The sequence below is a fragment of the Alligator mississippiensis genome, chromosome 2, assembly GCF_030867095.1.
Source record: "Alligator mississippiensis isolate rAllMis1 chromosome 2, rAllMis1, whole genome shotgun sequence".
In the NCBI taxonomy this organism is placed as follows: domain Eukaryota; kingdom Metazoa; phylum Chordata; order Crocodylia; family Alligatoridae; genus Alligator; species Alligator mississippiensis.
In genome coordinates this window covers 256,260,979-256,275,853 of record NC_081825.1, presented here as the reverse complement: position 1 = coordinate 256,275,853, position 14,875 = coordinate 256,260,979, and the positions used below count along the sequence as shown (strand labels likewise).

At 42.3% G+C, this 14,875-nt stretch overlaps 1 protein-coding gene and 1 long non-coding RNA gene across 3 annotated transcripts in view; one reads left to right on the top strand and one right to left on the bottom strand.

Annotated features, from left to right (window-relative positions):
* The window catches only part of LOC109283503 (uncharacterized), a 44,883-nt gene that overhangs the window by 15,770 nt on the left and 14,238 nt on the right, over positions 1-14,875 (bottom strand). For both annotated transcript variants that reach the window (XR_002090671.2, XR_002090670.2), the window contains exons 3-4: positions 9,692-9,832; positions 860-973 (exon numbers count right to left, since the gene is read on the bottom strand). This is a non-coding gene — a long non-coding RNA (uncharacterized LOC109283503). The remainder of the gene's footprint in view (positions 1-859; positions 974-9,691; positions 9,833-14,875) is intronic.
* Positions 1-14,875, top strand: part of SNX6 (sorting nexin 6) — a 48,005-nt gene that overhangs the window by 21,130 nt on the left and 12,000 nt on the right. Inside the window, exons 9-13 of the mRNA XM_059723046.1 lie at positions 7,523-7,598; positions 9,914-9,953; positions 10,449-10,490; positions 12,233-12,319; positions 14,655-14,814. Of these exons, the coding sequence (XP_059579029.1) occupies positions 7,523-7,598; positions 9,914-9,953; positions 10,449-10,490; positions 12,233-12,319; positions 14,655-14,814 (405 nt within the window). The remainder of the gene's footprint in view (positions 1-7,522; positions 7,599-9,913; positions 9,954-10,448; positions 10,491-12,232; positions 12,320-14,654; positions 14,815-14,875) is intronic.

Genomic DNA, 14,875 nt, shown 5'->3' with positions numbered 1-14,875 from the left:
TCTCCTTAAGGAACCACCACTTGTCTTGGACACCTAGTTCCCCTACTCTTTGGAACTGCAGTGCCTCTCCTACCAATCTCCTCAACTTGTTGAAGTTGGCCCTCCTGAAGTCAAGGGCTACTGCCTTGCTGCAGACCCTTGACACCCTACATTGGATGGTGAATTTCAGTAGGCGATGATTGCTATCGCCCAGGTGGTCAAGGACCTGGAGTCCCCTTACCAGGTCATCGCCTGTGGCCAGGACTAGGTCCAGCAAGGCATTCCCCTTGGTGGGACTGTGCACTGCCTGGGTTAGGTGGAGGTCTTGTATCCCAGCAAGGAACCTATAGACCTGACTAACTGTTCCTCCCAGCAAATGTCTGTGTAGTTTAGATCACCCATGATGACCACATCCCTTGACTTAACTGCCTCCGCAAGCTGACCCGAGAATTCCTGGTCCAGCTCTTCCCCCAGTTAGGTGATCTGTAGTAGACACCCACCATTAAGTCCCTTTCCCCGCGACCCCCTTGTATTCTGACCCAGAGCACTTCAGCCTGCCCCTCCTCTGACCCCATCCTGTTAGTTGAGGACATGTACTGCTCTTTGACATAGAGTGCCACTCCCCCACCTTTCTTCCCCATTCTGTCCCACCTGTATAGTCTGTAACCTCTAATGTTTACTGCCCAATCATGGGTTGCATCCCACCAGGTTTCAGTGAACCCTACTGTGTCTGGGTTTGTACTAGCTATCCGGAGGGCGAGCTCCTCCTGTTTATTCCCCATACTTTGAGCATTAGTATAAAGGCGCTTAAGGCTTCCTATCGGTGCATGCCTTTCCCTTCCCCCAGATTCTTAGGACTGTCTGGACCCTTGTCCCTTACCTGGGTACCTCTTATGCTCATCCCCTGTTTTGGCTGGGAGGTGTCCTCATGTCCTCCTGTGGCCCCATCCTCCAGCGAAGCTAGTTTAAAGCATGCCGTACGAGATCAGCCAACCTGGAAGAGAAGACACGCTTGCCTTTAGGGGAGAGGTGAAGCCCATCCCAACCGAGCATGCCCCCTGCATGAAAATGCAGGTCATTGTCCAGGAACCCAAGGCCTACTTGGTGGCAGCAACTCTGAAGCTTCCAGTTGACTTCATTGATGAGGACTCTATGACGCCGGCTGCATCTACTTACTGGGAGAATAGAGGAGAATACCACCTGTGCCCCTGTGTCTGTGAGCTTGGCCCCCAAGGCCTCATAGTCTTTCATGATATGGTCTGGGTTGCCCCTGGCCACGTCATTTGTTCCCACTTGGATTGGGACCATGGGGTACTGGTCTGAGGGTCAAATAAAGGCCAGGATCCTCTCTGTGACATCCTGAATCTGAGCCTCAGGCAGGTTACAGACCTCCCGTGCCATGGGGTTGGGTCGGCAGATGGGACCCTCTGTTCCCCTCAGGATGGAATCTCTGATGACGAATTTCTGTGCTAGTCACCAACTATTAACTTGTGAAAATTTACAATCTTGATAGATGTTTAATCTTTCATTTTGCTATGAAACATGAAAAGGAAGAGGGAAATCTGTGAATCGTTTCTGAAGGAAGAAACACTTGAAAAATGTATTGTGTGATCTGGTAGAACTGGAAGGCACTTTGATACCAGAGATTCTTTTGGAGTAAGATGCTGCTTTGAGGCCTGGCAGAAGTGGCATTGAGGTCCCTGGTCCTATTCAAATTTGAGATTATAAAGTTTGGTGACAGGGGTACATCCTAAAGTAGCACTACTTCTCTAGGAAAGAATTGGGGAAAGGACCACCTGCATTTCTTTGCAGCTAGCTAGCTGAGAGGAGTTTAGTCTCTTGAGCATGTCCTCTGCCCTGGGAAAATGTTATACTGTTCTATTTCCTCAGGTGTCAGATAGACACAAATATCTTTTTATAATCAAACATCAACATGAAGAATTCTTGGATTTCTGAGACTTCACATCTGTGGGAACTTTATTGCTGAAGGACAGCATATTGGTCAAGGCTTGAGGGTGTTGTTATTTCTGACTTGAGTTATCCAGATTCTGTTCTTGTATATCTTGCGACAGAGATCAGAACCTCAAATCCTTCATCTTAGTATCCCAGATCTCTTTTTTCAATTAGAGTGAGATTCTTCACCCAAACTTCTTAAGTCCTTTTTAATCTCTGTACTAAATCTTTGGATTGTTGGGAACTCTGTTGCATATTTTGTAGAAGTCCAACTGTATGATTTCACTACTTAATAAAATGGGAGAACTTATCTTGAGCAGCTTGGAATGGAAGTAATCTTCATCACTTGTGGTTTGGGGCTTTCTGTTATAGCTTCATCCAGCATTATGGCCTTCTGTCCTCTAATGCATAAGGTGTCTGTTTCTGCTTATCTGCCTGTAATCAGGGCTTGCTCCATATACCTTCTATTTGAGCCTCCCTTGTAACGAAATCATAGACTGGTATTTGAAAAGCTCATTGGGGCCCAGGTTCAGACTCTGAGACATTCATTATCTGAAGATTACATTCTTCAGTTATCAGTACTAGGAGTTAGTGAGAGCCATCTTGTTCCGATCTGTCACAGAGATATGAGCCCTGTGTCCCCCAAACTCCTGTCTCTATCTTCCATTTTAATCAAAATCCCTAGCTTTCTTGTATTCTATTCATTTTTGTGCCGTGTCTAAAGCATGGCATCAAATTTTTGTATTGGGTCCTTGAGTACCCAATTAAGACTTGTATAAGACCTGATATACAGTATGCCTAAAACAAGGTCTGTACTAGAGTCCTTCCTTCATTCTGTAGTGAAGCACCATTAGAACAAGAATGGGTATTAATTTTCCTGTACTCTTGAGATTAAATGAGTCAATTTTTTGCATTATAACCTCTGAGAAATAAAGTTAAAGGTCCAAGCTTATTGTCTGTAACCTTATCACTAGAGTAGGTATACTTCTCTTCCTTGGTATAAATTCATTTGTAAGATTCATAGTATAAAGTGAACAAAATAGCTATGTAAATAGCTCATATTTTTTACTAGTATATACCTACACTTTTAGCATCTAATGAAATAGGTTGTGGCTTGTGAATGCTTATGCCTCACTGAACCATTTAGTCTCTAAGGTGCAACCCTGCTCTACTTTCTGCCTGTACCCACAGTGATATGGCCTCTAGTTTTGCATATGGCAAGCTCATGTGACAAACAGGAAAGTTGTGATGTGTTCAGTGACTGACTGATCCCATAAGCCTGTGTCAGTTGATGCTGGATGATCACCACTCTACACTGAGCCAGCCTACCTGTGGCTTGAAAAGCTAGAGCATTGCAGCTATTTAAGACAAACTGTAGGCAGCTGCTTGCTTGATTGCTTTTATTGGGGCCTTTCATAACCAGAGATCCTGGTTTTCCCTGATAAATACCAAATTCTCTGCTAAAAAATCACAAATTCTTTCATAAAAACCCCCAAATCTAATAAAGCACCCCCACAGTCCCCTGGCCCTGTTCCTGCCTCTCACTCCCCGTCCCCACAGCCTTGCTGCTGCCCGTCACCCTCCACCCACAGCCCTTGCTCCCCCAGCCCTGCTGGAGGGGTCCCTCAGCTGCCAGGGCTATGGACCTGGGTCCGCAGCCCCCTGCCCCTGCTATCCCCTGCTAGCTGCTGCGGGCTTGGGTGGGGTGGCTCCCTGCTGCTGCGTGCGCTCCCGGTGGACCTGCACCCCCCAGATATGTAGACGGGGCAGGCGCAGGCTGTGGGCTAAAGCTCCTGCCCTGCTTCCCTCCCCTGAGGCCTCTGCAGCCCACTGGGCATGATCTGGCACAGCTGAGGACAGTGGGGCTGTGCAGGGATCTGCTCGCTGCTGCAAGCTCCCCCCTCCAAACGCGCACTTCTTTGGCGATGCACCCCCTGCACCTGCCGCTGTTTTAAGGGGCACAGTCCTGCACTGCTGCTCTCACTGCAGCCCCATGCAAAGGCAGGCCACCCATGGCCCCATCCTGCTCCCTGCTGGGGCCCTGTAGCCGTGTATTGTGGCCCTGGGCCCCAATCCCTACTTGGCTGGGCAGCAGTCTCAGTCCTGCCTAGCTCCCTCCCTACAGGGGCCTCAATCCCCATCTCCCTCCCTACTTACTTTCTGGAACTGCTTTGCTTTGCAGGCTTCCCAGAGCCATGTGCATGTACATGCATATAGAGCCCCCTGTCTCAACACCTTCCTCCTGCCCCCCTCCAGCTCTCTGCCGGCTGGAACTCTGCCAGCTGGCAGGGAGCTCACTACAAAATGGCAAAATCCCAAGGTTTCTCTTGTTAAAATGAGAAATCCATGTTTGCCTCTGGTAAAAGGTAAAATCCATGGTTTACTCCGTTTTTCCATGGGAAATGGAAAACCCAGATCCCTGTTCATAACAATGTAACCAGCCTTAATTAGGTGCTAACAGGGAGGCGCAGCTGAGCTAACAGTATTTCAAAGATAAAAGGTATGCTTAATTCCTCATAAGTGATGCATTTAATATAAAAATCAATAGCATGTGGCAAACTAATGCCTTTTACATCATGTGAATACCTGTCCACATTAGGCAGTGACTTCTCAAGTGGCTTGCATTCAACCTTGATGTCCAGCCTTTCTCTACAAAAATTATTTTTGAAGCCAGGCCTGGTACTTGCAAGAAAAGGGCTTTACTGGCATCCATGTGCATTAATAATGTGCAGTTGAACTACCTTCAGCACACCAGCTTAATTGGTTTAATGTTGAACCACAGCTACAATAGTTTTTACTTTTATTACTGTATGTACTTGTTTATAAGGTAAGGTTCCACCCCATTCAACATGGGAAAAATCAAGCCTTGTCTTATAGTCGCATACAACTTAACTGAAACTGGAAAATGCGCAGAGTGCCAGAGCTTTCTTCAATGTGCAGTGTGCAGGGTCACGTGAAACTATTGCCTGCCTATGGCAAGTTGCTTTGGTACCTTCTGGCTGGAAACCCGACACAGCTCAAAATGACCCGGCAGTGTTCCCATAGTATGTGGGGTTTCTGGTCACCACGTACTAAGTTGCTCTGAGCTGCTGCCCCAGCGGTGTGTGCTGGAGCAACTTGTCACATGCTGACAGCCTGGGCGGGTCCCTTTTGTGTGCTGGGTTGCTCCAGCATTAGCTGCTTGAGCTCTCCAAGCGACTCCCTTGTCCAGTATGCGACAAGGGACCCAGCATGAGCATGCCAGTGAAGGATCTAGCACATAGCGAGGTTCCAGTCGGTGGTGCTAAGGGAATCAGCATACGATGAGGCACCCAACAACAGTGAGGCAAGTGACAGCGAGGTACCCAGTAGAGGGGCAGGTGGCAAGGGAGCACTTGGCAGAGTAGCAGGGAAAGTGGCAGATTATAGGGCCTGAGATCACCACTGAGTGGTCAAAATTTAAAAACAGAAACCCATAGGAAATCCTGTGGGGTGAGCAACGGCAGGGAAACCCCCATGACAGACCATGTAGAAAAAAAAAGGAAGCAGCAGTACAAATGTGAAGATACCAAAAGAAATGAGGCGCAGCTATGGTGCGGACTTTAAAAGGAAGGTTATAAGGTAACAAATAATTGAGAGGCAGGAAGGAAGTATAACGTTACTGAGTCAAATGTGTGTCAATGGAGACAAGGAAAAGGAAGATGCAAGAATGCCAAGTCTACATGGAGAACATTTGGGAGTCCAAAACAAAGTCGCTTTCCCGAAATTGATAAGCAAGTTCTCAAGTCTGCTCAAGACTAAAGAAAGGAGGGAATGCCAATCATCCATGAAGTACTTTGACTCAAGGCATTGGAAATAGCAAAGAAATTGAACATTCCTCTTCAAAAATTCAAAGCAAAAATAGTGGGTGGCATATCTGAATAATGTGACATAGTGGCTTAGCCCTGAGATGAAGAACATCATTTGCACAAAAGCTAACATCAGACTTCAGCATACAACTTGTTTGATTCCAGCGGTATTTTATTGGGCTATGGAAAACTCGTGATTACCTGCTGGGCAAGAGAGGTAATCCTGATGAGCTTACTCAGCATGTCAAAATAGACTAGAGTATATGTCACCATCCATGAGAGAGGTGAAAAATCCATAATTCTGAGAAATATAAGAAATGAAAAATTACAAATTACAGTGATTTTAGTAGTATTGGCAGATGGGAGAAAATTGCAACTCTGTGATTTTGAAACGTAAAACTATGCCAAAATAAAAGTTGCCACCAAGAATAGTGGTTAGATGCCAGGAACAAGGATGGATGTCAAGTGAACTGATGAATGACTGATTAGATGTTGTGTGGAAATGGAGACCTTGGGCACTGCTAAAGAGAAGAGGAATGTTAGTGTCAGTCATTCAGAGAGCATTTAACACTTGATGGGAAAGCAAAAAGTCGGTGAACTATGATCTTGTAGTCATGACATCTCAACTCCAGGTATTGGATGTCATAGTGAATAAGCCCTTTAAGGACCATTTACAGTGTCAGTACTCAGACTGGCTCTTGACAGGGAACCGCGTACTTACACTTGGTGGAAAGATTAAGAAGCCAACCATAGCACTGCTTTGCCAATGGATTCCAGCTTATTGGAGAAGGATATCTTCAGAATCTATTATTAACGATTTCAAGAAGTGCTGTATATCCAATACCATGAATGGAACTGAAGATGATGTTTTGTGGGAAGATGAGTGAAGTGCAAGAGTGAGGATGCATGTGAAAGTGACCAGTCCTAATTTGCCGGATCTAAGAAGGGAGTAGCACTCACCCGGTTCTGAACAGATCCTAGTGTAGATTAAGCATAAATTCATGTTTGAATTTAATTGAAGCTAATGTTGAATGTATGACTCATTGGTATTGCTATAGTTTTTGTCAGTAGGTCTGTTTATAAAAACAATACCAAATTAAAATTTTTCCTCGAGTAGAATCTAATTATCAGGGGTTCATCTTAAATTCAGGTTTGTCTTCAAGTTGAGTAAATATGGTAATTAAAATAAATATTTTATCTGTAAATCAGCGATTCTGCCAGATAAAGGTTTTTTGAAAGAGTTAAGCCAGTACATACCTAACAAAGTACCACATACAGGCAATAAGTTGTACCCAAATTCACAACTTCTGTTCAAATTGGTGAATTTAATACATTTAGGGACTTATTTTTCAGTGCCCTGACAGTGATATTTTCAAATGGATTTACTTTGGAGTACAGTCTCCAATATAGAACAGTTGACTTCATAGGACATTGCCTCATATGAAAGATAAGACCCATCTTCTGCAACATTGCACCTTTGAGATGTTACTCAATAAAAACTGTATTAATACTTAATGACTTTATGATCAGAAGGGCCCATTGTGTTCCTCCAGTCACCTTCCAGACCTGCATATAATAAAGGGCCAAATTTCACTTAGTTATAAGCTTGCTGCAGAAATTACTATTATATGAGCTTGGGGAGAAGTTTCTTTAAAATGAGGTACTTTTCAAAAAGAGAACTGCATGCTCTTTAGAATTTTTTTTAAAAGAAAAGAATGAAATGTTGAATTGTAAGCCTTTTCTTTTTTTTTTTTTCTTTCTAGATGTTGCTGATGATTATAATAGAATTGGTTCTTCATTATACACGTTAGGAACGCAAGACTCCACAGATATATGCAAGTAAGATTCTGTTAACAGTGATAAATTACAGGACAAATTGCTACACAACTGTGTCAGTTATGACCTGCATGTGCTTATTGCACTTTGATAAAAAAATGAATGGCTGTATTAGATTTTTATACCCAAAATAGTAGTTTCTTTCTCATCCTTGTCCATGTTTCATTTCCGTATTGTGAAAGTTTTTTAATATCACAAGAAGTTATAAAAAAAGCTGTTTCTTGGAATATTTAGGATTATATAAATAATACTTTAAAAATTTTTATTAATAAATGAGAAAACAGAACAGGCCTTCTAAAACAGAAAGAGACTCTGAAAGTAAAAACATGATTTTAAAATACACAGCTGCTCTTGTACTTATTTGCAAAAGCGTGAATGTGTAAAAACCGGTATGGACACGTCTGGTGTGGAAACATTTGTGCATACTCGCTGCATAGAGATCATGTAAAATGACCTCTTAAGGCCTGGCTGCTTCACTGCTGGCCATGTGGATCTCATCCCTTACTACAGGGATGTGCAACCTCTGCTTGTACTGTACATACTTTGCAAGCCACCCCTACACCATGGGTGTGTGTGTACCCCTCTTCCTACTGTCTCGGCACCCCCGTGCCCTGCATGTCACACCACATGGGTCCCTCTTGCTGTGCTGCACAGCAGGTGCCCTGCTGTACTATGTCAGTGCTGCACTGTGCAGGGCCCCTGGGTCCCCCCAAGCCATGTAGCTGTGGGCTGCCTCAGCTCTGCCCCCAGGGGTGGGGTTAGGCATCAAAAGCTGGAGAAGGCAGGGGGAGCCCAGAAGCCCAGGCAGCAGAAGATGCTTGGAGCAGTGTGGTGTGCAGCGACCAGACCAGGAGCTTGGGGATTGCATGTTAACCCATTGGGGGCCTCATGAGGCCTACTGGCCACCAGTTGGACAGCCCTGTTCTGTTGAGAATTGAAAACAATATATGTGTACCTATAGAGACTTCTGCCCTTTCAAGGTTTTAGTACTATGGTCCAATGTATTGAGCAGTGTGGTGGTACTTTGGACAAAAGCCTAACTGAATATGTGGCAAACTTAAGCAATTTAAAAATGTTAGGGAAACATTTTGAAAATAGCAGCCTAACTGGACAGATAGGACTTGGACATTACTGCAGGGAGGTGGATTTCTACACTAAAGTTAACGTTGGTGTATTTGTCAGTTCACATCAGTTCTGGTAATACAGCACACCACTAATTGGAGCAGGTCTCCTTTAGTGGTGATAGGTCTCCTTTGCTTTGTACCAAATCTTGACTTTTTTGATCAATCTGTTTAAACTCCAAATTGTAGTTGGCAAATTATTTCATTTATCACTTGAGGCAGTCTAGATTCCTGGCTAAATCCACTGAGAAGCTTTCCTTCTTTATGTTGTCTTACCCAATGAGGATGTACTACATTTTTACTCAAACTTCCCAAGGTCCAGAAGCCTGAACAGGGCCTGCACCGTAGCTTTGAATTAACTTCACTCTTCGCACTAAACCACATGCCATGAGCTTCTGATAATAGTGAAAGTGCTAAAAAGATGAACAGTGTGGATTTTGTACAAAGAATTTTGTACAACAGTTCAGGTTTTTATACAAAGCAAAGGCAATCCTTGAGCAAATGTTCCCATGTTAATTTTTTCTTTAAAGAAATAGCAAACCATAGTACCATAGCATCTAATGAAGTAGGATGTTGCCTATGAAAGCTTATGCCTCTCTGACAAGGTTCTTTGAGTGAATCTGATATCTTTTGTTAGATCAACTTAAATAGTTGGAAAATTTTTTAGCAAGCTTTCTGGTTTAAAAACCCTTTGTCAGGCTGAGGAAGTCTCTGCAGTTGGTGTATGCTCTTCCTGGATGGAATGAATAGTAAAGAAGCCAGGGGCTGGGCTGGGTTTTTTTTAAGCCTGAAAGCTTGCTAAAATTTTTTTACAGTTATTTAAGTTGGTCTAATAAAAGATACTAGATTCACCCAAATGACCTTAGACCAGCACAGCTACAACCTGTACCCCATGCCTCTCTGAACCATTTAGTCTTTAAGGTGCTACCCCTGTTTTGCTTTCCTGTTGAGTCTTAGTTAACTGTGAATTCTTACATATAACATTTGAGCAAAAAATGCAGTTTCAGATGCATCGCAGGTTGAAATCAGTCACTTCAGTCTTCCAGGATTCCTTAAATCATAATCAGTTGCTGAGTTGGCACTTCTCACTCAGCATAGGTTCTATTCCTTTGATTTCTAAAGGAGAAATGTGGAAGTATGTCATTAGACTTGCATTGTAATGAAAGCTCTTAATTGATCATGCATTTCCTTCCCTAGATTTTTTCTGAAAGTATCGGAGTTATTCGACAAAACAAGGGTACGTATTATGAAATCAGTTCTTACATGAAAATTACTGTTTAATTGTTCATCCTGGTATATGCCATGATTTTGTACAGCTGAAAAATACTGTGGTTATCAATCAGTATCACGGGATTAATGGTTCTTTGGTCAGCTTTTGGAGGGTGTTTTATGCCAAGTATTTGTCATGGATGATTGTAAAGAGGAAAAGAAGTACAATAAAAATCCTCATGAACTACGTTATTTTTTAACACATAAATGTTTAATCTTTGAAACAGATTTGCAATGATTTTCTAGGCTGTATGTGAAATGGTATAGTTAGCTCTTGGACTTTGGAGGAATAGTTTATTTTACTGGGTAAAAATATTAAGAAGGCTTTGTTATAAAGCTGCTTGGTTAATGATATCTGATAGAATAGAAACTTTTTCTTTAGACAGGGCTTTCTTTAAGCCCCAACCCCACAAACTATCCCAATGTAGGCAGGCTGTTGCACCCATATGAAATCTCTTTGCAGGATCCAAGCTTTTCTCTGGAGTCAAGATCACTTCTTGGGGAAGTGAGTCACAATAATGTTGCTGCTTACTAATTTCTCTGGACTTTCCAGAGTCTTGCCTACTCTGCCTTGTTTATTTGCTTTGTCTGAGTTGTATCTTATAGCTCTGAGCACTCTCGGAAAAGTGTAAAGAAAAAATTATACTTTTTAAGACATCTGAAGTAACTGCTGTGTGCACAGCAAAATGATTGCATGTGAATATTTAAGAAAATTGAATGAGCAAGAATAGTTAACTTCTGGACCAAAATACTAGTTTCTCATTTGAAAGAATTAAATAAGAAACTTCCATCCTTTCAGGTTTAAATTTAACTAAATGAGCAGAAATGTGTGTTGTCTCCATATCTTAAAAGGATGACTTATATTTAAAACTGCGTTACAGGAAGATAGCTATCTTACAGGGTAGATTTTGAGGCAGTTGTGACCTAGAATATAATCTAATAGTTTGAAGGAAATGTATGCTAATAGGACCCTGAAAAATAACTACGTACTATAAATGAGAATATTTTAAAAACCTATTGGCTTACCCAGAGAATAATAAAACATTCTAGAATCAGGAGTTTTTTCAAGTACTGTGTTCTGTTACCTGCATCTGGCTGTAATAGTACATTAGGTACCCATTTTATTCAGGACATGCATTGACTTGATTTACAGCTTTCTCATAAGTTAGTTTTGCAAGCAGACCTTTTGAACACAGACACTGATGTAGTCAAAGCTGGATGAGTCACTGAAGTAATATTTAGTGCTAAAGATTTACTGATTTGACCTTTCCAGACCATTCACAATGGAATTGGTATTTCTGGGGAATATCTGGACTTAAATGACTGGAATAGAGTTTAGGATGAAGTGTTTTATACTCTTGTTGAGATCAACAATGTCAGTATTTTCCTTTTTGAGGCCTTTTATCAGGGGTTCTCACCCTCTAGCCTGTGGGCCAGGTGCAGCCCGTGGACCCTTGTTATCTGGCCTGTGGGCTCCTCCTGGGTTGGGAAAATTTTGATGGTAGGGGAACAGTGGCCATTAATACAGCCACCCCTCCCCCCTGCTCGTTTCTCCCTCCCCTCACCAGATTCCCAAACTCCAAGCCCTGCATGGGCAGTCTGAGCTGTGCTGCGCCCCCTTTCTCCAGCAAGGCCCCTCCATATCTGGATTGGGGCTGGGTTCAGCTGGCCCGTGCTCTCTTCCCTTCACTGTGGGGCTGGGTTGGGGCCAGTCCATGCCTCCTTCCTGTGCCAGCTGTAGGGTCAGGTTGAGCTGGGCCATGTCCCCTTCCTCCTGGGGGGCTAGGCATGCCCCCTTCCCTCCTCAGAGGACTGGGTTAGGGCTGGTCCATGTTCCCATCAGTCGTCCTCCCCCACTCCCCCCATGGGCCCTGGTTGGGGCTGGGTTGCTCCCATCCCCAGTTTAAATGGCCCGGTGGTGCCCACTGCACCCTCGCTGTACTGAATGAATTTGACCTTTTCCACCTTTTGTTCTAGTATACAAAATATATCCTTGAAATTGGGAACAGTATAAAAAACAGGTTTTTAATAAAATAGTTACTTGGTGTTAGCTTTTTTTAAACACAGATGACTACTGAATCATGCCACACATTGAACAGTTTGGTTTTTTTTTAAATGTCAGCGTCTGGCAGGCACTGCTTACTTTACTACTTTGAGAATACTTTGTTGTACTAATATCAAAGAAATGAAGAAAAGTGGAAGTCCAGTTATTTTGATACTGTCACATTCCTTTATTTTTCTCCACAGAAAATAGAGGCCCGGGTTTCTGCTGATGAAGATCTTAAACTTTCTGATCTTCTGAAATACTACTTAAGGGAATCTCAAGCTGCTAAGGTGAATTTGCTGTGCCTTGTTTTTAGTGAAGTAGTGCGTTTTATGAAAGAGCAGAGATACCTAAAGCAATGTAAACTGATGCTTATCCAGTGAACAAGCCAGAATTTCCCATCTTCATTTCCCTCCCCAAAAGCATCACATTAGAATCTTGATTTTGAGAAGTAATAGTAGCAGAATTTCATAGCAGTGTTTGTTATAGTATTTGTTCCATAGGGCATTATTTCATTAGTGGAGTTGGAAGTAATAGAGGAATGACTTGGGTAAACGGCAGACTACAGGCTGTTGACTTTACAACATTCGAGTTATGATGAATGGCACTTATGATGTTTATAAATTGACACCGTTTCAACTTTTTGACATCAGTTTCAATTTTACAATGCTTGATCTGGCACCATGCCACGCTAGTAAATAGGTTTGCTGTGTTGCCCATTTCCCTGCACCAATGTACTGCACTGCCCATCTCCCTGACTCAAGGCACTCGGTTGTTGTTCCAACTCCATTTTTACGTGAATCTTTGTGTTTCCAAATTTTTTCTTAAAATTTAGTCTCTCTTTGTCCATAATAATGGCAGAAAAGTGTAAATCTGGTGCAAGTGATGTTTCTAAGAAACATGGAGTGTAATTACTATGGAAACAAAAATGGAAATAATTAAGAGGTCTGGAAAAGGTGAGATGCCAACTGAAATTGGTAGAGCTTTGGATATCCCCCGAACGACTATTGTGGGGACATCCAAAGACAAAGTAAGAACTGAAGAACATGTATAGAGGCCGACCCCTTAACAATCAATTTTGATAGCTAAACAACGTGTTGGACTTATTGTTCAGGTTGATAAACTGTTAGTCATTTGACTGGAGGATCAAAATCAATGCTGTGCTCCTGTGAATTTAGGCATAATTCAGAAAAAGGCTAGGAGTCTTTATGATTATCTAAAGAAATAACAGGGGGAGAGTTCTAATGCTGAGCCTCTTAATGCAAGTAGTGGGTAGTTTATGCGTTTTAAAGCCAGGGCCAATTTGCATAACATCAGCATCCCAGGTGAAACTGCCAGCGCTGATGAGGAGGCAGCTTGTGCTTTTCCTGAGACATTGGCTGCAGTCATTAAAGAGGGTGGGTATTGTGCTCGGCAAGGTTAACGAAACTGGGCTCTTTTGGAAGATGCACCCTCTGTTGAAGAGACTCCTTGTAAAGTCTTGACAACAAAAGTGTTGGCTGAGGCATTTCAATATTTGGAAACTGTCAAGTCCTTGTTTTAGGAACATGACCCCAGTGTTGAACACAGTGCATCAGTGAATAGGGGCATATCCAAGATGTACAGTTGCTACAAGCAAAAGAGGAGAACATCTGTCCAAACATCCTTGGGCAGTTTCTTTAAGAAAGCAGACAAGACTCCAGAAAAACCTGCAGCCAGGACTCCTGAGAAGACTCCAGCCAAGAACCCCTCAAAAAGTCCAGCAAAGTCACCTCAAAGAAGTCCTTCCAAATCAATTGGATTGCTATTTACAATAGAAATATATTAATATAGCTATATTACTCATCTGTAACTGATCATTCTGGGTTATTTTTGGTGAAAATAGTGTATTGGGCCTTGGTTCAGGAACCAATCCCCCATATATAACATTGTTCCTATGGGAAAATCGATTCTGAATTACAGTGTTACCACGTTTAGACTTAAGACGTGGTTTTCAGGAACCAATTGTGTCATAAGTCTGAGGGCCACCTGTACTTTAAATGTCCTAACTTAAAAAATAAATGGCTTATTTCAAGCACTGTAAAACCCTGCATACAGTTTTTAAATTAAATGTATTATAGGCAAATTTAGTACCAAAAAGAATTTGCTTGGTGAGAGCAAACAGTAACGTCATGAGGAAATGATGTACAAGCAATGGCTACTTACAGAAAACAGTCATAATGGTGGTTATGTCAACCATATTAAAAATGTAAGTAAATAGTGTTTCTCAGGCCACGCATGTTTTTCAGATTCGTAACTTAAAATGGTAATTTGCTACTGATCTGCTGGGAGGGTGTAGAACTCCCCATGTTGATCCATTCCTGGGGTTTTTTTTGAAACGTTATCCGAACTGTGGTGTTGGCTACTGTTAGGTTACTAAGCTGTGTGGAACCAGTGATCTGATCCAGTATGGCAATCCTTATAAATTGCAAAAACAAAATAGCTCTGATATTTATTAAAATAAGAATAATCTCAAGAAAGAATAAAATGAATCTGAGATGATGGTATAGTGTAGGTATAGGTGTAGTGTAGGTATAGTGTTCCAAGTGTAGGTACTTGTAGAATATATATGTATCTCTGTCTCTATTTTTTACTCTGTTTTTTCAGGATCTCCTATATAGAAGATCTAGGTCCCTAGTAGACTATGAAAATGCTAACAAGGCATTGGATAAAGCAAGAGCAAAGAACAAAGATGTGTTGCAAGCTGAAACCACTCAGCAACTCTGTTGTCAGAAATTCGAAAAAATATCTGAATCGGCAAAGCAAGGTATTTGAACAATCGCATGCTATATTTGTCTCTGTTTACTTGAATGGCCTTAATTTGTTGA